This window comes from Lampris incognitus, chromosome 12, assembly GCF_029633865.1.
Source record: "Lampris incognitus isolate fLamInc1 chromosome 12, fLamInc1.hap2, whole genome shotgun sequence".
NCBI classification, from domain to species: Eukaryota; Metazoa; Chordata; class Actinopteri; order Lampriformes; family Lampridae; genus Lampris; species Lampris incognitus.
Window position 1 is genome coordinate 28,356,162 of NC_079222.1, and position 25,134 is coordinate 28,381,295.

Sequence of the window (25,134 nt, forward strand, 5' to 3'; positions counted from 1 at the left end):
GTATTCCGTTGCCTACCAACATGGGGATCGCCGGTTCGAATCCCCATGTTACCTCCGGCTTGGTCAGGTGTCCCTCCAGACACAATTTGCCGTGTCTGCCGGTGGGAAGCCGGATGTGGGTATGTGTCCTGCTCGCTGCACTAGCGCCTCCTCTGGTTGGTTGGAGCGCCTGTTCAGGGGGGAGGGGGGACTGGGGGGGTAGTGTGATCCTCCCACGTGCTACGTCCCCCTGGTGAAACTCCTCACTGTCAGGTGAAAAGAAGTGGCTGGCGACTCCACATGTATCGAGGGAGGCATGCGGTAGTCTGCAGCCCTCAGCACAGGGGGTGGAACAGAGACCGGGATGGCTCAGAAGAGTGGGGTACAACTGGGGAGAAAAAAAGCGGGGGGGGGGGGGAGAGATAACTAAAGCTTTGCCCGTGACATTACTCTTAATTCAAAAATCATTAAGCTCTTGTCATTCAGAAAAAAATGTAGCTCCACTGCACTTGCCCTTCATCTTTATTACAAAAGACCTGGGCACAAACAGGAATCTCTTACAGCCGGATTTCTCCTGTGTCATCATAGCAAATCACACCATGGCTCAAATACATCAGCCATATTTGTGAATTCATAATGGCATTGAACATGATGTGAATTTATTTGATTTAACTTCTCATCTTTCATAGCTGCATGGTAATTTCACACCAATGTCTATTCAGTCAGTGTTACTTGGGTTTCAGTTGTTAGTTTAGCCTTTCAAACCTATAACACTATTTATTTTTCTCTTTGGGTACATTGGCTCCATTGCTCTGGAAAAAAAAAATGCTGTTGCCAGTCACTTCATGATGCGTTCCTTTAACTCCTGTTACCCTAATCAGATGCAAAAATGCTGGCATAGTTTAAAGGACTAAAGCATAGTTTAAAGGTCTAAAGCATAGTTTAAAGGTCTTTAGAAATATAATTCGTCATATAACAACGGGCAACAGGCATGGGCACAAGTCCATGAATACTGGAATGGCATCCAAGTGCTCTACCTGTGCCCCCGTCCATAGGGTTAGTGGCTGTGTCAGGACGGGCATCCGATGTAAAATTTTGCCAAATCAGTATATGGACTGACAAGACCATACCGGATCGGTCAAGGCCCGGGTTAACAATGGCCGCCATTGGTGCTGTGCCCTCACAGGGTACCAATGGAAACTACAAAATCTGCTGTGGTGACCCCTGAGAAACAGGGAAGAAGCCGATATAAAGACGATATAACAGTTGATAAGTGATTCTGGATTCACCTTCTCATGTTAGGACAATTTACGAGTTATAACAGGGCCTAAATTTGCACCAATATCTTTAATAATTTATATAGATTGTCTCTATACACAGACACTTGCTCTATGTTTTTTTCAGTAACGTTTTAATGCTATTGTTATGTGTATTTTCACACTACATCCAACTTTACACTGCATCTGTTGATGCTATCTCAGTATAGGGATGCATTCCCTCAAACAAATGAGCAAAAACCAGTAACTTAATATTATTGAGTCTCTAGTGGATTAAAATTACCACTCAGTCTAATGTGATTGACCCAATTTCAATGGCAATTCATCAACCAAACCCGAAATAGCATATTATATACAAATGACTGGCTATGACTACATGTGTTTATTAAAAAGAAAAAAAGACATGATTGTAATGGCATTATTTACGGTGTGATAAATTATTAATATGAGTTGAGCAAGAGAAGGGAGGGAGATAGAGGGCGGCTATTGTGTCATGTGCAGCAGGAGCTGTGGGGGAAAGGAAGCAGTGACAGAGCTGGTCTCACCCTGACTATCACATTACCTCAGCCCTCATGATAAAACTAGAGTCTTGATTCTCTCCCTGGCCCTCATGGCTCCGCCCACCTTCACCTTCTCTTAAAGAGACAGGCTTCTTTTTTTTCTTTTCTTTTTTTCTTACAAAGATTAACGACGTAATAGTGCTGGATGTATATGCCCTTATCTACAGAAATGAAGCGAGGAAGGATGTAGGGTTTTAAATGCATCTTCATTATTACTTTCTCAGATGCTTGACGTGTACTCATTTCACATGATGATCATCTTATTTTTATATAATAATGAGTTTGAGAACATAATCCTTCTTGTACATTTCAGATTTCTGTCATGTTTTGAATATTGAATCTTATACTAATACACTGTCTTTCAGCCATAATGATGTATAATTTCCTTAATTCATAGTTTTTAAACTATATATGATTGCATGACATGTACTATGTTTGTTTTGTTTTTTGTTTTTTTGTAGTTTTAAGTGTCACAGTGTTTTAAGTTGAAAAAGACTGAATTTTGAAAGATTCAAGCATCTTGTCATGCTTAATATTTGAATGAAATATACCATTAATCCTAGGGATCCCTAATATTGTGATATTATTGTAAATGGAGAAATTCACCCCCCGTGTATTACCTCCTCAACAATTTCCTAAAGAGGCATTACTTTGAAAGGAGTGATACTTCAAGCTTATTGAGATGGTTTCACCTGCAGTTTTAATGTGTTTTATAGCCTCTCAAAACCAATGACGTGCCATAACTGGTTTGGCTGGCCATGGCATTTGCAGTTGGTAGTCAGGTGCCTCCAGCCAGCAGCGCAATGCTCTTCACTCTGTTTGTGTTGTGATGCTTTGTTTTGGCTTTGTTCTGCTCTGTTTGTCCTCCCAATCTTTCACAAATGTGACTCTCACTAACTTAGCCCTGTGTAGCGCTTTTTCCATACTCTCTCTCCCTCTCTCTCCCCCTCTCTCTCATACACACACACACACACACACACACACACACACACACACACACACACACACACACACACACACACACACACACACACACACACACACACACAGGTTTGGGGAGGTTAGTTTCATCCAGAAAGTGGGCCACAACATGATTTCCCATTTGTGACTCTGCCAATAAAATATAGTCTAAGCATCCATTTATCCAACTGGCGTTCACCACTGTCATCACTATGAATCTATCCATTGCAAAAAACCCCAAAACAACACCATAGGATTCCAGTTAATGTCCCTAAAGGACGGCTAATATATGAAAGAAGACCTAGAATAGAACAACCATTCAGAGAAATATGTATCCAGACTGTTCATGAGCATACTGCAGCACCTGCAGGACAGTGAAACTGGTGTCTGGAAAGAGACGAGGCTTTACTGGAATATGAAAAGGGGAGAGGCACCTGTCGGCTTGAACTAGTTATTTTCCATTGTGATAGTAATAAACATTACACCTGATGTCCTTTTGCTGAACAGTGCTTGGTGGATGGTAGGCCATGAGTGCAGGTGGAGAGGGTGGTGGTGTGTGTGTGTGTGTGTGGGGGGGGGGTGAATGTGGGAGGGCGTTGGTTACAAGGAAACACATTCATCTTATTCATCCTGCATAGTATGTTTCTTTTTCAAACTGGTTATCTCTGAATGTGCTTTTGTGGGCCTGTGTACATTTATATGTTTGACCTTGTATGCATGTGTGTGTGTGTATGTACGTGCATGTATGTGTGTGTGTGTGTGTGTGTGTGTGTGTGTGTGTGTGTGTGTGTGTGCGCGCCTATTGAATGTGTGGGTGTGGTTTGCCGCGATTTGCTGTGCTTGAGAGTCCATGATAATAGAGGTCTACAGATGGTGAGCGAACAGGAAAGGAAGCCAAGCCAAACTGTTTTTAATTTCCCACAGTTATCTTTATTGGGTGATTTGCTAGAGAAAATGTGTGAAAAAACGGAGGGGGGTGGTGGTTTGTATTTCTAAGAAGCAGCGAGGTTTGGAGGTCCATAGGCTGTGAAATTCACTGCAGCACCTAACATTCAAATGGTTTCTAAATTGTGTTGAAATAAAATGTAATGGCTTGTTTATAAGATGTGAGAGGTGACTAAATTGCCCTCATTTATGTTGACTCACTACTCATGTTTCTCTCCTCTCTCTTTTTTTGTGTTGGCAGACTCAGAGACCATCATTTGTCTGAGAGATACCACCATCCAAGCAGAGCAGAATTTACCCAGAAGAAAAGGCCCAACGGTTGGGGACTGAGACTCCTTTTGGATGGTTACGGTGGACAGAACAGGGAGAGGCACGACGAGAGCCATGTGGGAGGAGACTAAGGGGGTTTTGATATTCACACACATCAACCCCAAACACAGTCTCCACTGACACAAACTGTTGCCTCCTCTAACGCTCCTCCAGAATCTTCCTCACGGGGAGATCCTTGCTATGAACCCCGGCTCCCTTGGCATCAACAGGTAGCCACGCTGCTATACCAGGCTCCGTGTGGGCATCCCGCAATCCTGGGTTCTGCCCACACAGGACTCAAAGACTGCCCTTGGACAAAGAGAATGAAATACTCCTGATTTACTCCTCTGGTGACTTACTTTACTTAGTGCTTTCCTTGCAAGTTGAAAAGACTGGGTTATCTCTGCCCCCACTTGTTCCTGCATCAGTCAAAATTCCCTATCTTTTCCTTAACTCCCTTCAATTTCCTGGTCCCTCCATTCCCTTGTTCCAGTAATATAGCGTTGCTTCATCGAGCAAAACGTTCTGTCTTTGTGCTCACCACGTGGTGTAGGACAATGGGGTGCCGTCAGAGTTCGGAGGAGAAGGAAGCGGCACGGCGCTCACGCCGAATCGACCGCCACTTACGTTCAGAGAGTCAGCGGCAACGCCGTGAGATCAAGCTTTTGCTGTTGGGAACCAGCAATTCTGGCAAGAGCACCATTGTCAAACAGATGAAGATCATCCATAGTGGAGGCTTCAATTTAGAGGCTTGCAAGGAGTATAAGCCCCTCATCCTGTATAATGCCATTGACTCTCTCACACGTATCATCCGTGCCCTCGCTACCCTCAAGATTGACTTCCATAATGCTGATCGTGCATATGATGCTGTGCAGCTCTTTGCCCTCACAGGGCCTGCTGAGAGCAAGGGAGAGATTACGCCAGAGCTGCTGGGTGTCATGAAACGTCTTTGGGCTGACTCAGGGGTCCAGGAATGCTTCCAACGATCTAACGAGTATCACCTTGAGGACAACACTGCCTACTACCTGAATGACCTGGATCGCATCTCTGCAGCTGAGTACATCCCCACTGTGGAGGACATCCTACGCTCCCGTGACATGACCACCGGCATTGTGGAGAACAAGTTCACCTTCAAAGAACTCACCTTCAAGATGGTAGATGTCGGAGGACAGCGTTCAGAGAGAAAGAAGTGGATCCACTGTTTTGAGGGCGTGACCGCAATCATTTTCTGTGTCGAGCTAAGTGGTTATGACCTCAAACTGTATGAAGACAACCAGACGGTAAGAAAACCGAACTTTAGGAGCAGCACACTCATGCATGCATCTGCACCTTCATGTGCACACTACACATATATAGTATATGTACATACAACTGTCAAATACAAAATTGAAAGGGATGAGAAGGAACTAGCATAATTAAGGAACTAGCATAATAAGAACTAGCATAATTATGTGAATGCAGGATGTAGAAATAACATATAGTTACCAGAAATTTGGATATCTGGTGTTTTATTGCACCTTTCTTTTTAGCACCACTTGGCCATTTGATTTTGGGTCCAGGGGGAATCATACTTAAAATAGTCAAAAGTTTTTGTAGTGTTTTTAGCAGACTTTTTTTTTTGTAAAAATAGTTGTGTCATTATGATAAAATGTAACAATTTCTCACAGTGGCAAGCACTGAGCAACACTGCTCTTGTCATGACTGTCAGGATGTACCACTTCATTGGGAAATATATTTGCCATTCTAAGCAGCTTTTGATGTTAAGAAACCGAAAAGAAATTCCACAGAATTCCAGAGGAAATGACTGAAGGCCCACTCGCTCTCGACTCTCAAAGTGAAGGCAGTGACTGCTCATTACCCATGTAATATTTTCCAGCAGGGGGTTAAAGTATATGTTAAATGCTCCACGAGGCAATACGTTTAACAAAGTTGTAGTTTAAAGACAGAGCTACAGATGGAGGAAAATAATGTGATCTTTATTTGCCTGTTCTTAAATCATATATCTGGAGGGACGTGGCAATGTTTTGTTTTTTTGTTTTTTTGTTTTGTTTTTTGAGGAATATTCACATTGCCCGAACACGTCACCTGAATTTATAGTTTGCAGTCTCACCGTTCTCTCTTCTGGAGATGCACTAGCCTGATAATTGATGCCTCAAAAAAACAACAACCAAAAAAAAAAAAAAGATTTCCATATTGCCAAGCTAGATAATGAAATCACTTAGCTTTTTAGGGTAAAAATAAACTGCCCTATGGTGCTAATTGAGTTCACAGAATGAAGTGTGGGGCCGTACCTGTGAGAATTAGCAGATTGCAAAGGCACAGTGGGAGTTCATAGGTGCCGGAGGAAAATTATTCGCAATTCCTGGGTAGAGGTGAGCAGAAAACGGAAGGATCAAAATTAAGAGGAAAAGACAACTGGGCTGGAAATTAGAACTCCTGCATTGATCCAGTTTTACATTATGAAGCAGTTCGGCTTTAGTTGATAAGACAGTTTTGGGTTCTGAGCTATTGGAAATATGTTGGAACTGAGTGACCTTCAGTTTGTCACATAGTTGTGGTTGTTTGGACTTTTCCCCCTTTTTCTCCCAATTGCACTTGGCCAATTGCCCCACTCTTCTGAGCCGTCCCGGTCGCTGCTTTACCCCCTCTGCCGAGCTGGGGAGGGCTGCAGACTACCACATGCCTCCTCTGATACATGTGGAGTCGCCAGCTGCTTCTTTTCACTTGACAGTGAGGAGTTTCGCAGGAGGGAACATAGCACTTGGGAGGCTCACACTATTCCCCCCAGTTCCCCCTCCCCCCCGACCAACCAGAGGAGGCACTAGTGCAACCACCAGGACACATACCCCCATCTGGCTTCCCATCCGCAGACACAGCCAATTGTGTCTGTAAGGACACCCGCCCAAGCCGCAGGTAACACGAGGATTCAAACTGGCAATCCCCGTGTTGGTAGGCAATGGAATAGACCGCCACGCCACCCATACTCCCAGTGTGTCTTTTTTAAGATAATGAATTTTGACATTAACATTTTTGCTGAACAATATAAATACTTGGCCTTGCGGCCTGTCCAGGGTGTCTCCCCGCCTGCCGTCCAATGACTGCTGGAATAGGCCCCAGCATCACCGCGACCCCGAGAGCAGGATAAGCGGTTCGGGTAATGGAATGGAATGGAATATAACTACCACTACTTTCAGCCGCTCCCGTTAGGGGCCGCCACAGCGGATCATCCGTTTCCATCTCTTCCTGTCTTCTGAATTGCCCTCTGTCACAACGGCCACCTTTATGTCTTCCCTCACCACATCCGCAAACCTCCTCCTTGGCCTTCCTCTTTTCCTCTTCCCTGGCAGCTCCATATTCAGCAATAAGATAACTATCACCTTTAATGTACGATGCAAAACAAAAACAAACTTGGACTTATCTCAGAGGGAAGTGAACAACCTAAACAGGCTTTCCTTGAATTTTGTAAGGAGAAGGCCATATTTTTGACATCATTTGTTAAGCCAAATCAAAGCATGAACCCTAGCCAGTATCTTATCTGAATACATCAGCTTGTAGGCAAAGAGCACTGAAACGAGGATCCTGTTTGGCTGTCAGACTGGTGTGGTCTGTGGCAAGCTTTTGAAGTAAATTGCTCATCGAGCACTCAGTGCATTAGGGCTGGCCCAGATGCTCAGTGGCATGACTGTACCTAGTGTCTGCCTCAGGCCCCTCCACTGTCCACCCAGTCTGACACTCCTCAGTTTCAGAAAGTACTTTTCCCCTTGACCATATACTTATTTTCCCGTGGAAGAGACCGAGGTGGATCAAACTACATAAGTGATTTTGTCTGATAGGAGTTTGCTGTATACACTTAATAATCACAGTTATATTTTAATTCTATGATAACTTTCACACCAGAAAACGCAACATGATAAGATACCAAGGTGGTGTGCAGACCACTGAGCGTTACACTACATTACAAGAACTCAAAAAGCCAGCTGGAACACATGTTGCAGTAAAATATCTAATGCTGACCAGCTCCTTTCTCAGTTCATCGATGCTTATATTACAATGGAGGGACTGTCGACATAATGACAAAAATGAGATCACAGTGGATCTGTCAGAGCTCGTCCAGCCAAGGAGATTGATGTATATATAGAGATGTTGTTTTTTCATATGTAAAGATGAGTGAGATTTTTTTACATGGGAATTATTATATTTGGAAAAATGTAAATTCTGGAGAGAAACCTATTGTTATTGACAAAGTTTAACAGTAATTAAATACTAGCTGCTACAGCTGTATAGCATATTACACAGATATAGATATGCCCAGTGAGGATACCACTCCCACCTCTTCCTAATGCATTTGAAAATATATTAGTTACGTTTATTTACTGTTGATGGATATTGGTGTGCTGTTGGCAAGCGCTGTCAAAACAAACGGGAAGCTCACTACACCATAATGTCAAGATGCTGACTATGCTAGTACGGCAACACAGAGATACCAACGGCTGGAACATATTGAATCAAGGTGCATAGCACATTGTTCTATTGGCTTTTGAATTCTGACACACCAGTGATAAATTAAGGTGTGATAATATCTCACAAGCACGAGTAGAAAATGTAAAAGTGATAACTGAGGTATAATTATGCTATGATGGCCACAAAAAAAAGCCTTTACTTTTGTTAGCAGTAGCCGGGGTGGCAACTATATACGTATGTTTAAACATCTGCTACTACGACTACTGCTTTCGACTGCTCCCGTTAGGGGTCGCCGCAGCAAATCATCCATTTCCATTTCTTCCTGTCCTCTGCCACACCAGCCACCTGCATGTCCTCCCTCACCACACCCATAAACCTCCTCTTTGGCCTTCCTCTTTTCCTCTTCCCTGGCAGCTCCATATTCAGCATCCTTCTCCCAATATACCCAGCATCTCTCCTCCACACATGTCCAAACCCTTTCAGTTCTTGCCTCTCTTGCTTTGTCTCCAAACTGTCCAACATGAGCATGACAATGACAGCTGTAGTCTTCGTATATGAGCAGTAAATATGACCCAATGCAAGAGGCCTCTGAGGCAATGTCACATGAAAGTTAAATTTCAGATTTTTATGATCTCATACCAAAGAAAAAAAAAACTTCACAAAAAATCGAAGAAAAAAAAAGTTAATTAAGGTCAGATTATATATATATATATATATATATATATATATATATATATATATATATATATATATAACATTGTCAAAAGAAACACTCAATGGTAGGGAAAATGCTCATCAAGTAAGGAGCAAAATAATCCAGTGAGTCAAGTAAATTCTTTATGAGACAGTACAAGCCTGTTTCATGACATAAGCAATCATCAGCTGTCAATAAAACTACTCGAGGATTATATATATATATATATATATATATATATGTACACTCACACTCACACTCTCACACACACACATATATGTGTGTGTATATATATATATATATATGTGTGTGTGTGTGTGTGTGTATATATATATATATATATATATATATATATATATATATATATATATATATATATAAGATCCTAGCCCTGTGTATTAAACAGCTGGAAGTTGAAAGGGCATTCAATTTTATTTATATAGCCCAATATCACAAATTACAAATTTGCCTCAGTGGGCTTAACAGCAACACAACATCCTGCCCTTAGACCCTCTCATCGGATAAGGAACAACTCCCTAAAAAAACCTTTACAAGGGAGAAAAAATAGGAAGAAACCTCAGCGACAGCAACAGAGGAGGGATCTCTCTCCCAAGATGGACAGCGTGCAATGGATGTTGTGTTCACGCAATTTACATAATACAACATTGAAAGAGGATAACACAATTATAATGGACATACAATTTATGAAGAACATGATGCACATGATGCCAAGCAGTGTCCACATGCCAACAGAACAGTCCAGGACCCAAGCCACGCAACCAACATCATCATGTATAAATTTTTTAAAAAAAATCAACTCAATTCAAGCAGATAAGGTGTGGTGACCGCAGATCCCAAATAAATTAATGAGGCTTACTTGAGTTTCTATCATAATTTGTATAGTTCTGACTATATACAGCCTCAGCTCAGCAAAAACAAAAGGAATTTCTGGATTTGTTAGACTTCACACCCCTAAATGAAGACTCCCTGGCCTCTCTAGAGCTTGACCTAAAGGCCGAATATAATTGTCTGAGGCTATATGTAATATGAGGGGAGGGGAAACCCCTGGACCAGATGGAATCCCAATTGAAATATATAAAACTTTCCAGACAAAAACTAATACCGCCTCTACTTGATATGTTCCAAGAAGCTTTTGATAACGGATCTCTTCCTCCCTCTCTCAATATGGCAGCAATTACTTTTCTGCTGAAAGCAGGGAAAACACCGACTGTTTGTGGAGCCAGACCTGGATGGATGGATGGATGGATAGGAATGATTCATCAATGAGTTCAAGCACACATCTTATTCTTCCATTAAGTATCCTGGACCTACATACTGATAAATGCTTTTAAGATAAGCGTTTGTGGTAGATGTTCCATGCACCGTTCCTAATTTAATGAAAGACCATGTGATTCACTGTGTGAGTCATTTCTGAACATGGATGACAAATGAGGTTAATGTGAGGAAAAGATTTAGAGCTTGGCATTATGACCACCATAAGCAATTTAGAGAAGAACTGGGTTTTACATGAACACATGAAAACCATCAGACTCCATAAAATTTCCAGTCTTTGAGTCTGCATAGACAAATTAGTTTCTGTACATTAAATATCTGGGAATTTAAATCCTCATTTGAGCCTGCTTTAGTTTATATCATAATTAGGTTTTGTAAAAACTGCCCAGTTGTGTTCAGTTTTTTTTTTCATCAAAGCTTTATGCATACAGACACACAAGTAAAACACTCCTTTATCCCACAAGACCCAAGTTCAGTGCCAACACGCCAGTCTTCATGAGAGAAAAAAAAACTGCATTACGAAAATTACAGCTTAACAATTTTTGCCCACCATACAATTCCCTCATGAATTTTCCCAATCCCATCCCTGTCTTCATAATGAATCGGTTGCTATAGTTACTGCTGCTTAGCAACAGGCTGGTCAAATGCTCCTAATCCCGGGCTGTTGACAGTGAGCTGTGACTCGGGGAGGGGGGGGGGGATGACGAGGAGGGGGGTTGTACAGCAAACAGCAGCACTGGAGAGAATGATGAAGTGTACTAGTGTGCATATTTGTATGTATGTTTTGTGTGTATGAGTACCGCAAGTTTTATGCAACAGCTAAGGTCGAGCGACTTGCTGTGAATTCTGTGTGTGTGTGAGGTGAAAACCAAGCGCATGGATGTCCGGGTAGTGTCAGCGCAGTTTACAGTAAGCAAACATCAAGCCATTAACGGCCCATACACAACAGTAAAACAATGTTCAGCCCAATCTCGACTTAGATTTGTATCAGTTTAAATATATTTGTTTTAATTGGGGAAGTTGGAGACAGGCTAGATTTTTTTTGAAGTGTTTATTTTAACGTTTGGGTTGGCAATGTTTTTGTTGAGCCACACAACCAAACATCGACAGAGCTGAATCTAAAGCGACCCTGACCCTGGTCAGATCGTCCAAAATCATAGTGCGACTGTGTTGTTTTCACGTGGCCGTAACATCTCAGCAGCTTGAGGACTTGTCATAGTGTGCCATAACTGAATTGATTCATGTGACCTGATCTTGTTTTTATTTTGGGTTTTAAGTAAACAGGATGACATACAAGCGGTGTAAAATAAACCGGGACAAATAATATCCAACACTATGACAACACTTTCTCAATATAATAAAAACTCCTGCTACATAAAATATGTCCAGGGTGCTTTGCAAAATCCAGTTGTTGCATAACTAAAAGGTAGGAGCACCAAGAAGTCAGGAGGGGTGATCGGAAGAAAAAAAAATCAAATCATTAGCAATTACATTAGTGTCATATGAGGAGATATTGTATTTTTGATGTGGTTAACTCCGTTTCATAACAGCTGAAATCACGAGAGCGTTTAGGGTTTTTTTTCTTCCAGTTTTGAAATACGGCATTTAGTCACTGCGACTTTAATTCCAATTCACACAAGGATTTGAGTGGGAAAAAATATGTACACAGCTGTCCAGGTAGTACTAATCTTTTAATGTCATCATTATGCCATTATTTCTTGCTATTATTCAGTTTTTCATGGTTTAGAAAGAATATCCGTTACTAATATGGTTGGTTGACTAGAAAAGAAAAGTGATGTCTGACCTCGTGGTAGTCACCTTGTTTTTTTTATTTCGATTGTGCTTAATCCCACTGTTTATATATATAAATATTTATATCTATATCTATATATATATATGTATAGATCTATGTATCTATATATTTATAGCTCTCTCTATATATAAAATATATTAACATTTATATATTATATATATTATTATATATTTTACTATCTATATCTATATAGCTAGCTCGCTCTCTCTCTCTCTTTCTCTCTCTCTCTCTCTCTCTCTCTCTCTCTCTCTCTCTCTCTCTCTCTATATATATATATATATATATATATACATATAGATAGATAGATAGATAGATAGATAGATAGATAGATAGATAGATAGATAGATAGATAGATAGATAGATAGATAGATAGATAGATAGATAGATAGATAGATAGATAGATAGATAGATAATCCAGTGAGTCAAGTAAATTCTTTATGAGACAGTACAAGTCTGTTTCATGCCATAAGCAATCACCAGCTATTATTTTGCTCCTTGTTTGTTGAGCACGTTCCCTACCGTTGAGTGTTTCTTTTAACAAAGTTTTGGCCCTGTGATGGTCCGGCGGCCTGTCCATTGTGACTCCCCGTCTCCCGCCCAATGACTGCTGGGATTGGCTCCAGCATGGAATATATATATGTGTGTGTGTGTGTGTGTGTGTGTGTGTGTGTGTGTGTGTGTGTGTGTGTGTGTGTGTGTGTGTATGTATGTATGTATATGTATAATGTATATGTTCTGTGGTGCAACATATAACAAGAAAGACAAAAAAGTCAAATATATAATAAAAAGGCTGAATATTGAAATACTTAACAATTGAATAACAGGATGACACATACATCGTATCCATCTTTAAGTGTTGGTTATAGTTCATTCTAAGGAGGCACGTTTGAAATGATCCTAATGAGTTGAATTCAGTTGAAAATGGGTGGCTACTCACTTAAGGGATTTCTGGTTATTGGAAAATAAGCATTGTCACCAAGTTGAAAGTCCTCATTAATACTGTAGCCTAATTAAGGCCTAATTATGGCTCCAGAGCAGATAGGGGTGAGAGGGTTTTTGGAGGAGGGGTGGGGTTGTTGTGTATGTACCTGCACCTATCTAATCTTCATGCTCCTGGGATCTGCTCTTCCCTTCCTTTGCGTTTCCCCTCCCACTCCATTAAGAAACTTACTTTGTGTGACCAGACTGACTGCGGTCTTAGTGTGTAGCACAACTACGCCACCCTGGGGAATTACACTCAGACAAATATGAATTACACCTTGTATACGGCAGCTCGGTATCACTATGTACAGGTTTAACCCCTTTTAGGCAGTCTTGTAAAACCAAAAATGGCCTGTTCATGTTAAAAGATGATTTGATTTATTTTAAGGTCAAACAAGAATATGCCAAGGAAATAGTCTGACCCCTTTCTGTTCATTATGTCAGATTAAATAAAAGGTACAGATTGCTAATGAAATTATGGAAGGCCCTGGGAAGCTGGCAGAAGCAGAAGTGTCTGCCGGGGAGAGGAGGTGACTAAAAGAGGGGAAGGTACTACTTACCACACATGCTTGTGCACCTTTCACACATAATGTGAAGCAGAAGATGAGTTCTTGTACGACACTTAACAATGTGCAGGTGAAGGGAAGTGGTGAGTAGTTCATAAATAGTTCATGAGGATCTTAAATAGTTTGCCGAGGGTGGGGATTGTACCTTGACCATGAAGCACAGAATCGGGCCCGGTTCCATGAGGTTGCAAAAGCTTGTCTTGCAGCCTCAGTTTAATATTTTGCAGCCTCAGTTGAAATCTGAATAATATGTGTCATCATTTAGTGTTCAGGTGGTCAATTTTGTGCCCCGTTATGCTCTTTTATGTCAGTAGGTGGTAGTAATTAGCCGTGATTCCTCCGGGGACCGCAGTTTGAGGGTACGGGTGCCGATCTGACTCATAAAGCAGACTTGCTGAAAAGGGGTGACACACTGTATTCACTTACTACTGTTTACAACTTTTTACAGCTGTGCTCCAGATAATCTGTTCATCAGGGACCACGCTCAGGACCTGTAACACCTACACTATTTTTCATACTGTGCCCCCCCCAAACATCAGATGTACCCTGAGTCACTTTATTCTGGAACCGGGCCTGCACAGGGTTAATATGAGCTGTTGGGGAAAAAAATCAGGTAATCAAAATCAAATGAAGAAATCCAAAGAGACCAAATATCTACAATGAGGTCAAAACAGAGTGCATAAGAAAGAAAAACCTGTTGGAAGCTGCACAGAGTAAAAAAGACACTGGCTATTTTTTTTTTAAATAAATGTGCTGGAAATGGTTAAAACAATACCAACTATAGCTGGTGTCTTTACAGCTAGAGTATGCATAAGGAGAACTTGCACATACCACTTGAGCATACATACGGTGAAACATACCACTTGAGCATACATACGGCGAAACGTACCACTTGAGCATACATACGGCAAATCTATGAGAAAATAAATACAGCCGCCTGATATCGGTTAAACCACCGAGCAGGCAAACAAATTCCAGCTGCACAGTTAAATGTGAAACAAAGAAAACCTTGCCATTGAAAAAAGAAGAGAGCTGCTGGAGGCCACTTTAGAAATAAGTCTGCTACCTGTCCACAAAATCATGCAACAACAAAACTAGTTGATGCAAATGAAACAGAAAATTGCTGGGCCCACCTAAAGAGCCTGAATAAGTACTGAGTATTGCCGGGTATTGAGTAAATTACCAAACAAGGTGGCACGGTGGCACAGCGATTAGCGCAGTCGCCTCACAGCAAGCGGGTCCTGGGTTCGAACCCCGGGGTTGTCCAACCTTGGGGTCATCCCAGGTCATCCTCTGTGTGGAGTTTGCATGTTCTCCCCATGTCTGCGAGGGTTTCCTCCGAGTGCGCCGGTTTCCTCCCATAGTCCAAAGACATGCAGGTCAGGTGAATCGGCCATACTAAACTGTCCCTAGATGTGAATGCGCTGGCCCTGTGATGGACTGGCGGCCTGTCCAGGGTGTCTCCCCACCTGCCGCCCAATGACTGCTGGGATAGGCTCCAGCATCCCCGCAACCCAGATTGGGATAAGCGGCTTGGATAATGGATGGATGAATGGATGGAAATGACTGAATAGGCAAAACTACAACGTCTAAAAGAAGCAGTGCTGAGATTTCAAGCAAGAAACAGGAATCAGTCAGATGGAGCCACCTAACAAAAGCATTTCCAATCAAAACCAGGAGCTGCCTTTCCAAACTGGACTTGGGGGACTATACTGTGCGCTATACTGTTTACAGAGTACTAAACAGCACTTAAGAGTAAATAAGCTGGGCAACACATGTGTTCAGTATGCGGGACACCAGAAGATGATTAGATTATGTCGTGTCAAACAAGCAAGGACAAGTAACTGTAATGGTAGACCTGTTGCATGTGCCAGACTTTCCAAGCTCAGCTGCTTGTTTTCTTCTTCACCCTGAAGTGCACACTGCTCATGGGTCATCCGTGTTGTATTCCCTGAGGAAAAAACTTGTGTTTTGGTCTGAATGGGTTGCAGCATACTTAGGAATGGCTGCAATAAATGGAAATACGGGGTCGAGTGCTGCAGTTTCAAATTCACAGCTTTTCACACCTCCCACAGTACAGTGCTGTGGTTATTTATTCAACCCTCTTAATACACCTACTCCGAATGCCACACCTATATTTCCTCTTTCTTTGGACCATTTTCTCTTTCTTTCTCGGCAACTGAAGGGATCTTGTGATTTGCTCAGAGCACCATGCTGTTTTGTAGCCCCTGTAACAGCGGCCCAGTCTTCCGTCTGACAACCTCCCAGTCACAAGCTACTGGCTACTCACCACACGCCTGCAGCCTCTCTCAACACACCCATCGTCTACTTCCTGCTTTCTCTCCCCTCACACACACAAATGGACCACTGCCATAAATGTAGATACTTACATTCGGACTTATCACACAGGGTAACGTTCACCCCCCCCCCCCACACACACACACATTATTATTATTATTGTAATTATTATTATTGTTATTATTATTATTAGGGGTAGTAGTAGTAGTGGTTAGTAGTAGTAGTAGTAGTAGTAGTAGTAGTAGCATTAGTGGTAGTAGTAGTAGTGGTAGTAGTAGTAGTAACAGTGGTGGTATTATTATTAGTAGTAGCAGTAGAAGTAGTGTTAAGTATAGTAGTAGTAATAGTAGAAATGTGTGTGTGTGTGTGTGTGTGTGTGTGTGTGTGTGTGTGTGTGTGTGTGTGTGTGTGTGTGTGTGTGTGTGTGTGTGTGTGTTTGATCTTCTGTGGTATAGGGGACCCCAAATGGTTTGATCATTAATTGCTTGCCATGCTTGTGACCCCCGAAACTGATTTTAATAAGAGATTAATTGCAAGTGAGCGGTTAATGCGTGCCAGTCTATCTGTTCATCTCTGTTGCACGTTTTGCCTGCAGCTCTCCTGTGCTCCGGACAAATTATTTTCTTTCTTGTGTAATTTACACAGTTGAACACAGGGTATAGTTTAGGAGGAGCCAACAGGGATTTTCGACGTTGTAGTGAGATTCCGTTTTCATTTTAAAAAGGGAGATTATCAATTTATGACTGTTGCACTATCTGCAGCAAAATCTGCAGCTCCCAGGGAGAGGTTTAAAATTTACCTATGAAGCCAAAGAAAGTCTGAAGTGTGAAATGAAACAGGTCCTGTTGGCTCTTATAACAGGGCGGCATGGTGGCACAGTGGTTAGCGCGGTCGCCTCACAGCAAGAAGGTTCTGGGTTCGAGCCCCGGGGTAGTCCAACCTTGGGGGGTCGTCCCGGGTCGTCTTCTGTGTGGAGTTTGCATGTTCTCCCCGTGTCTGCGTGGGTTTCCTGCTGGGGCTCCGGTTTCCTCCCACAGTCCAAAGATACGTAGGTCAGGTGACTTGGCTGTACTATGTCCCTAGGTGGGCGTGTGTGTGGGGTTGGGTGTGGGTGTGGGGGTGGGGGACTGGGGCTGTGATGGACTGGCGGCCTGTTCAGGGTGTCTCCCCACCTGCCGTCCAGTGACTGCTGGGATAGGCTCCAGAATCCCACGACCATGAGAGCAGGAAAAGCGGCTTGGATAATGGATGGATGGATGGATGGATGGATGGATGGATGGATGGATGGATGGATGGATGGATGGATGGATGGATGGATGGATGGAGGATGGATAGGTGGATGGATGGATTGATGCGGGGAACTTGAACCTTTTGACAGAAATGTGTTGTCTTTGTGAAGCTGCCTGAGTATCTAGGGGTGGCTTGAGTATGTTTGTCATCAGTGTGCGTGGGTTTGAGGTTAAGAGGTGTCTTCAGTAAATGCATCCTGTACTTCAGCAGTTGGAGGATTCATTTCCTAATTCACTCTTTCCAGTTTACGCTCTTTACACCGAGCAATAATTTTTCACAGCAAAACGACACGCTGCTTTACTTTCAATGCTGAGCATCTTTAAAGTGAGCGTAGGTGTTTCGTGCATTTGTAGTAAATCCCGGTAGAAGAAAGACAGAGACGTTTCTTTTGCTGAATAAAAATCTACTGCTGAACTTAGGAAGGCAAACAGATAGGGTTTGTTTCTAGAAAGTAATGTCAGTTCAAGCACCGGCCCTTGTGAGCCTCAAGTCTATGGTGACATAAAACAGGAGGCATAAGGCGTCCGGGTGGCATGGCGGTCTATTCTGTTTCCTTCCAACACGGGGCTCACAGGTTTGAATCCCTGTGTTACATCCGGCTCGGTCGGGTGTCCCTACAGACACAACTGGCCATGTCTGCGGGTGGGAAACCGGAGGTGGGTATGTGTCCTGGTCGCTGCACTAGCGCCTCCTCTGGTCGGCCGGGGCGACCTATTCAGGCAGGAAGGAGAACTGGGGGAATAGCGTAATCCTCCCACGTGCTACGTCCCCCTGGCGAAACTCCTCACTGTCAGGTGAAAAGAAGCGGCTGGCGACTCCACATGTATCAGAGAAGGCAGCAGAGGGGGTGGAGGAGCGACTGGGACTGAGTGGGGTAATTGGCCAAGTACAACTGGGGAGGAAAAAGAGGGGGAAATTCCTAAAAAAAAAAAAGCAACAAAAAAACCCACAAAAAAACAGGGGGCATAGCTTTGGGTAGTTAAATAGAGATTTGTAAGGTGCGTACCATGACTGCCCCCCCCCCCATGATCTATCCCCATCTTTTATGGTCAACACTTGCTCCCACCTTACCTACTCCAATGGACTGTAACAGTGATCTAGCCTATGACAAGTTCCAAGTGTGTGTGATAAATGGGGTTGTTGTGGGCGGGGCGGGTCACAGTAAATTCTGAATTTCCGTAGATGTTTAAACGCTGTCTGCCCATTTGAACAAACAATTTACCATGATTTGATCTTCTCCTTTTTTTCCTCTCCTTTCACTGCCTCCCTCTTTCATCTACACAGAGCCGTATGGCAGAAAGCTTGCGCCTGTTTGACTCCATCTGCAACAACAACTGGTTCACCAACACATCACTTATCCTCTTCCTCAACAAGAAGGACCTGTTGGCTGAGAAGATCAAGCGCATCCCTCTTACGGTGTGCTTTGCAGATTATAAAGGTCAGAACACCTACGAAGAGGCAGCGGTATATGTGCAACGGCAGTTTGAGGACCTCAACCGAAACAAGGAGACCAAGGAGATCTACTCGCACTTCACCTGTGCCACTGACACCAGCAACATCCAGTTTGTGTTCGATGCTGTCACGGACGTGATCATCCAGAACAATCTCAAGTACATTGGACTGTGCTAGGACCTGGTACAGGGTCGGTGGGTGGGAGAGCGGGCTGCTTAGCAGCGGCTGGCCCGCCATCAGGCTGGGTCAACAAAATACACGTCAGCCTGTCTGTCAGTTGAAGAGGTGCAACAAAGAACTGCAGAGGGAGTGAGGTAGTAGCTGGAGGTTAGCGGTGGACCATACTGTAGATTTGACTGTTTCACTTGAAACAACAAAGCTGGTGGTTAAAGGTCAAGATGGGATTTTTACCCAATGTGTTTGCACTGAATATATGAGTATGTAGAGACACCCAAACACATGCACACACATCCTTATGTTTGTTCACACACAAGGACTTTGACTCAACAGTTAAGCACTTGTTTGACATGGAAACACTGGAAATTTAAGACAGCTACCCCTTCTTGCCTGCCAAACTTGGGACTAAGTAGAAGGTCTTCACTGGCGGGTTTTCGGATAGTTTTGTCTCCTTTGGTTATTTCATTTGCCTGTGTTAATTAATGCTGCTTTACGGGAAGAATTTTGACGAAACCGATACTGTCCTTTTGGTTTTTCACCTTAACTCGATGTGGACAGTAAGTCGACCTGGTTAAATGTAGGAAGAGACCATAGTTCAGGAAAATTGTCAATTGACAAGATGTCACAGTGTTTTGTTTTGGTTTTTTTTGCCTAAAAAAAGAAGAAAAACTGCCACATTCTAATGCTGAAATGAAATGCTTTTTTTCTACACTGTGTCTGTTTGACCCTCGACTGATTCCGATGTTGTTCCTTTTTCACTTGGTTTTGCCTTTTTTTTTGTGTTCATAAAGCGAGTACGCATGTCAAAACCTGCCTTTTAAAGCAGGCCTTTGACCGACGAGACCAGACGAGTGTTGCACTCAGTAGTCAGTAGTATTCTCTATGATCATTCCAATTTCCAGCAGAAGAAACAACAAATACAGTGCCAATATTAGTGTAAATAAAAACAGATCGCATCCCTTATGTTACCCTTTTTGGTTTTTATTGACAAATACATCGACACGTGCATGATTTTGTTACTTTGGGATATTGATATATTTTCTTTGGGATTTGTTTTTTCTTCTTCTTTGGTTTAAGTAATATATTCCCAAAATATATATAGAAGTCAAAACACTGTGTATGATTGTACAGTCGTCAGAGAGGAATTTATTGAAAAGAGTTATATTAATAAACTTATGATGATTGCGATGATGACAGTGATGATGATGATGATGATGATGCTGATGATGACAACAAAGTTCACGGTGATACTGATGGCAATGGCTCGTTCATTACAAACCCAGCATGATCAGATGAAGAAAGTCAAGGAGACACTAAAGAAAAACAAGTTTTGAGATTGCAAAAAAAAAAAAAAAAAGTGAGAAAAGCAAATCTTTCAATTCCTCCTTGCATTATCTAAGTGGAAATTGTTATACAGTCAGTTGGTTTGATGTGTAAATATACTGTAAGGTACACTCTTTGTTAAAAGAAATGCAAAATACAGGTTGAGTTGGGATACTGTTAGTGAGAGAAAGAGAGAGCAAGAGAGAGAAGGAGGGAAAACCCTGCTCCACTTCTCCTCCGACCCTTACTTTTCAGTTAAGAGGATGATGTGCAAACAACTCAGCTAAGGGCTTCAGGCTTGACTTTACGGGACGTCCACTTCAAAACAAAAAAAAAAACAAAACAAAACAAAACAATTTAGGAAAAAATATAAAAAGGACAATAACCATAAATAAAACAAATTATGCAAATTTTGATTGTGTTGCAAATGTCTTTTTGGGTGGTGGTCATTTCATTTTGTCAAAGGGATGTACAGTAAAAGTGCCTGATGGCTTGTTCGGTATAAGAATGGTCATAGAAGCTGCAGTTGCACCGAGCTGCTATTAGAGTAAACCTGTGCTATCTTCTGCTAATCCCCCCATTACTTCACAATTACCCAGCAACAAGTTATTCAACAACTGATTGGAACACAGTGTTCTGAAATCATTACCCCCTCACTTCTCTGTCAAATATCAAGAAACAACACTTCTTTTCCATACAACGCAGCCAGTGGGGCAGAAAAAAGTAAGCACATTAGGTATGCAATTAAGTGGCCTATGTGGCATGGGGTGACAAACATGTTGTTGCGGCATACAGATTCCTGTCTAATTGGAGCATAATTGCTATTTAACCCATGATGTCTGCTAATGGATCGTTGTTTCGTCACTCAGGTTTATCTGAATAGTTAAGTTTATTTGAAATTATATTAAATTGATTTTTTTCCGTACCAAATTTCCAGATTTAATGCAAAAACAAAAACCTTTTCACAACCACAGCATTTTGAAGAGCACTTAAAATACTATTTATTTATTTATTTATTTTTTGTGGATTTAACCCCTCTTTTTGTGCCCCAATTGTATCCGGCCAATTACCCCACTCTTCCGAGCCGTCCCGGTCGCTGCTCTACCCCCCTCTGCCGATCCGGGGAGGGTTGCAGACTACCACATGCCTCCTCCGATACATGTGGAGTCGCCAGCCGCTTCTTTTCACCTGACAGTGAGGAGTTTCGCCAGGGGGACGTAGCGCGTGGGAGGATCACGCTATTCCCTCCAGTTCCCCTCCCCTCCACTCCAAACCGGCACCCCGACCGACCAAGGGAGGCACTAGTGCAGCGACCAGGACTCATACCCACATCCGGCTTCTCACCCACAGACATGGTCAATTGTGTCTGTAGGGACTCCCGACCAAGCCAGAGGTAACATGTGTATTCGAACCGGCGATCCCCATGTTGGTAGGCAACGGAATAGACCGCCACGCCACCCAGATGCTCCTTAAAATACTATTTTTGCACACTGCTTGATTCACAATTTGCTCTTACATGCACATGCTTCTCAAGAGCGATTCATGCGTACCAGTACTTCCAGTGTACTTCCTGACACTTTGTCAGGGATGCACACTGCCTTTTACACGTGCTCTGCCAATGACTTTCTAGTTGTTAACCATCAGGCAACCTTGGTGCTCGAATGTGGCCTGTGTTGTCAACACATTTTGAATGAACGTAACAAAGAGGTAGAAAGTTTCTCTACAGAATGTATTAACTGAAAAAAAAACACAGCCTTACATAGGGGTGCAATTACAAAAATGATTTACTTTTCCAGATTGGGACAGAGACATTGGAGTTCTGTTTAGCTGATGATTGAATATATTCCCACACTTGCAACAGTATATTTTAACTTGATAATTAAACAAACTTGCAAAAAGGTGGGCAACAATGCAAATAACCCCTGATGTTTTTAGTTAAATGCAACAGTGGGCATTTGATTATACAACGAATAAATTCTTCATAAATAAACACGTCCATAGAGAAAGGAAAAAAAACCGCTGACTGTCATGTGATAGGAGCGAGTGGAAAGAATGTACATTCTTTACTGAATGTTAAGTTCATTCAGTAACTCATTCAGTAACTCATTCAGTAACTGAATGAGTTACTGAATGGGAGGATACCAATAATCAATAAGTTACACTAATTAATTAATAACTAACTTTCCTTTATTGATCCCATTGGGGAAATTCAGTTACCGCAAATTAATCCATCTTAGCTGTGATTAGTGTAGCTAGGAGCAGTGGGCTGCCGCCTTCATGCTGCGCCCGGGGACCAACTCCAGTTTCCCATCGCCTTGGTCAGGGGGACAGACAGGAGTATTAACCCTACCATGGATGTTTCTTTTGATGGTTGGGGAAACCGGAACACCCGGAGAAAACCCACAACAGACACAGGGAGAACATGCAAACTCACACAGAGGACAACCTGGGATGACCCCCAAGGTTGGACAACCCCGGGGTTCGAACCCAGGACCTTCTTGGTGTGAGGTGACAGCGCTAACCACTGGGCCACTGTGCCCAATGTTTAACAAATGGAGATACTGAAATGTTTAGTATTTGCTTTCATTCTTTCATTCAAACCAGGCAATAACCTTAAGGGATATTCCATTATCCAAGCTGTTTAACCGAATTCAGGTCACAGGATCGTGGAGCCTCTCCCAATAGTCAGGCGGCGGGGAGACACCCTGGACAGGCCGCCGGTCCATCACAGAGCCGACACATTGACACCTAGGGACAATTTAGTATGGCTGATTCATCTGACCTACATGTCTTTGGACTGTGGGAGGAAACCGGAGCACCCAGAGGAAACTCATGCAGACACGGGGAGAACATGCAAATGCCACACAGAGGATGACCTGGATAACCCCCAAGGTTGGACAATCTTGGGTTCGAACCTAGGACCTACTTGCTGTGAGGCTACCATGCTAACCACCGTGCCCCCCCCCCCCACCAAAGGGATATGTTCATTACTAATGCTCAACTGATGAGCAATGGGGACTAGAGGGTTCTCAACACTTCTTGGCTGGACCGGCCGGCGGGCCAGCAGTACAACCACAAATGTTACCGAGTGATCATGTTTAGAGTGACTGCCTGAGTGATTATGTTTGACACGATTGAGCTACTGGATCAGGTGACCAACGACGTGACTGAAATTACATGGTCGCTTGGCAGATAAGATACTGCACGCTAGCGAATGGAATATATTGCTGCTTGTGGATACTACTGAAATGCAAAGAACGGAATGTTTTGCTGCACTTTCTACATCTGGTTACCCAAAAATATCAGTCCAGCATAGAGCAGAGTAGGAGAGAAACCAGCTTTCCATGCATCGAGAGGCATGAGGGAGAACACACAATTAAAGCATCCCAAATAACAATTACTCTGACAAAACACTCAATACAGAGTGAGTCTTAGAAAAACGAGAGACGTCCACAGATAGAAACAGATGAAAGAGGAGGGGAGGGGGGGTTAACATAATTAGAATAGGTATGCTTACAATTAAATTAAGTTCTCTTTCAAATCAAATATCCCAAGATATGAGTTGAAAGTATTGTTCTTGCAACTGCATTTATAACTGTTTTTTTACTCGAATGCAACTTGACCATGTCATGTGATATGCTACTCCAGTACACTTTAACAACAAATATTACTGGGGCCACTACAGAAAATATCCAGGTATTCACATTATACCAACTACCACAGACTATCCCTCGGACAAATTTGCCACTATTTCCTACATTGACCAAACACGGTCCAGTCATATATTTTGACCTAGTCTTGTTTCCCAAAAAGTTGTGCTAGGATATGGATGATGAGGCAATTAATTTGGATAGAAAAGTCACTGTGTTTTGATGTGTCAGTGGTACCCTATTTGTTGAAAGCCTGGCTACAATGTTTTACTTGTTGGTAGGAAACTGTCAAGCATAACCAATAACACTGATATGTGAGGGTGAAATTCCTGGACAATGCCCAGCAAACCCTAATTGACTTAAGACCTCTAGTGAAGCATAAACTGAGCAAATGTGCTACTGAATATTTTTCTAATATTTCCCTTATAAGGTCAATTCTTAATTTCAACTCAGCAAATTGAAATCTTGTAACTGTAAGAATAGCAAACCAAATATACTACAGTGGTGCTTGAAAGTTTGTGAACCCTTTAGAATTTTCTATATTTCTGCATAAATATGACCTAAAACATCATCAGATTATCACACAAGCCCTAAAAGTAGATAAAGAGAACCCAATTAAACAAATGAGACAAAACATATTACACTTAGTCATTTATTTATTGAGGAAAATGATCCAATATTACATGTCTGTGAGTGGCAAAAGTATGTGAACCTTTGCTTTCAGTATCTGGTGTGACCCCTCCCCCCCCTTGTGCAGCAATAAATGCAACTAAATGTTTCTGATAACTGTTGCATCAGTCCTGCACATCGGCTTGGAGGAATTTTAGCCCCTTCCTCCGCAGAGAACAGCTTCAACTCTGGGATGTTGGTGGGTTTCCTCACATGAACTGCTCACTTCAGGTCCTTCCATAACATTTCGATAGGATTAAGGTCCGGACTTTGACTTGGCCATTCCAAAACATTAACTTTATTCTTCTTTAACCATTCTTTGGTAGAACGACTTGTGTGCTTAGGGTTGTTGTCTTGCTGGATGACTCACGTTCTGTTGAGTTTCAGTTCACGGACAGATGTTCTGACATTTTCCTTAAGAAGTCGCAGGTATAATT

At 42.4% G+C, this 25,134-nt stretch overlaps 1 protein-coding gene across 1 annotated transcript; it reads left to right on the forward strand.

Annotated features, from left to right (window-relative positions):
- The first annotated feature begins 4,320 nt into the window (after positions 1-4,320).
- Positions 4,321-19,451, forward strand: gnaz (guanine nucleotide binding protein (G protein), alpha z polypeptide). Its single transcript, XM_056290292.1, has 2 exons — positions 4,321-5,310; positions 18,711-19,451. The coding sequence occupies exons 1-2, from the start codon at positions 4,588-4,590 to the stop codon at positions 19,053-19,055; spliced, it is 1,068 nt and encodes a 355-aa protein (XP_056146267.1). The 5' UTR covers positions 4,321-4,587; the 3' UTR covers positions 19,056-19,451.
- Positions 19,452-25,134: the final 5,683 nt, after the last annotated feature.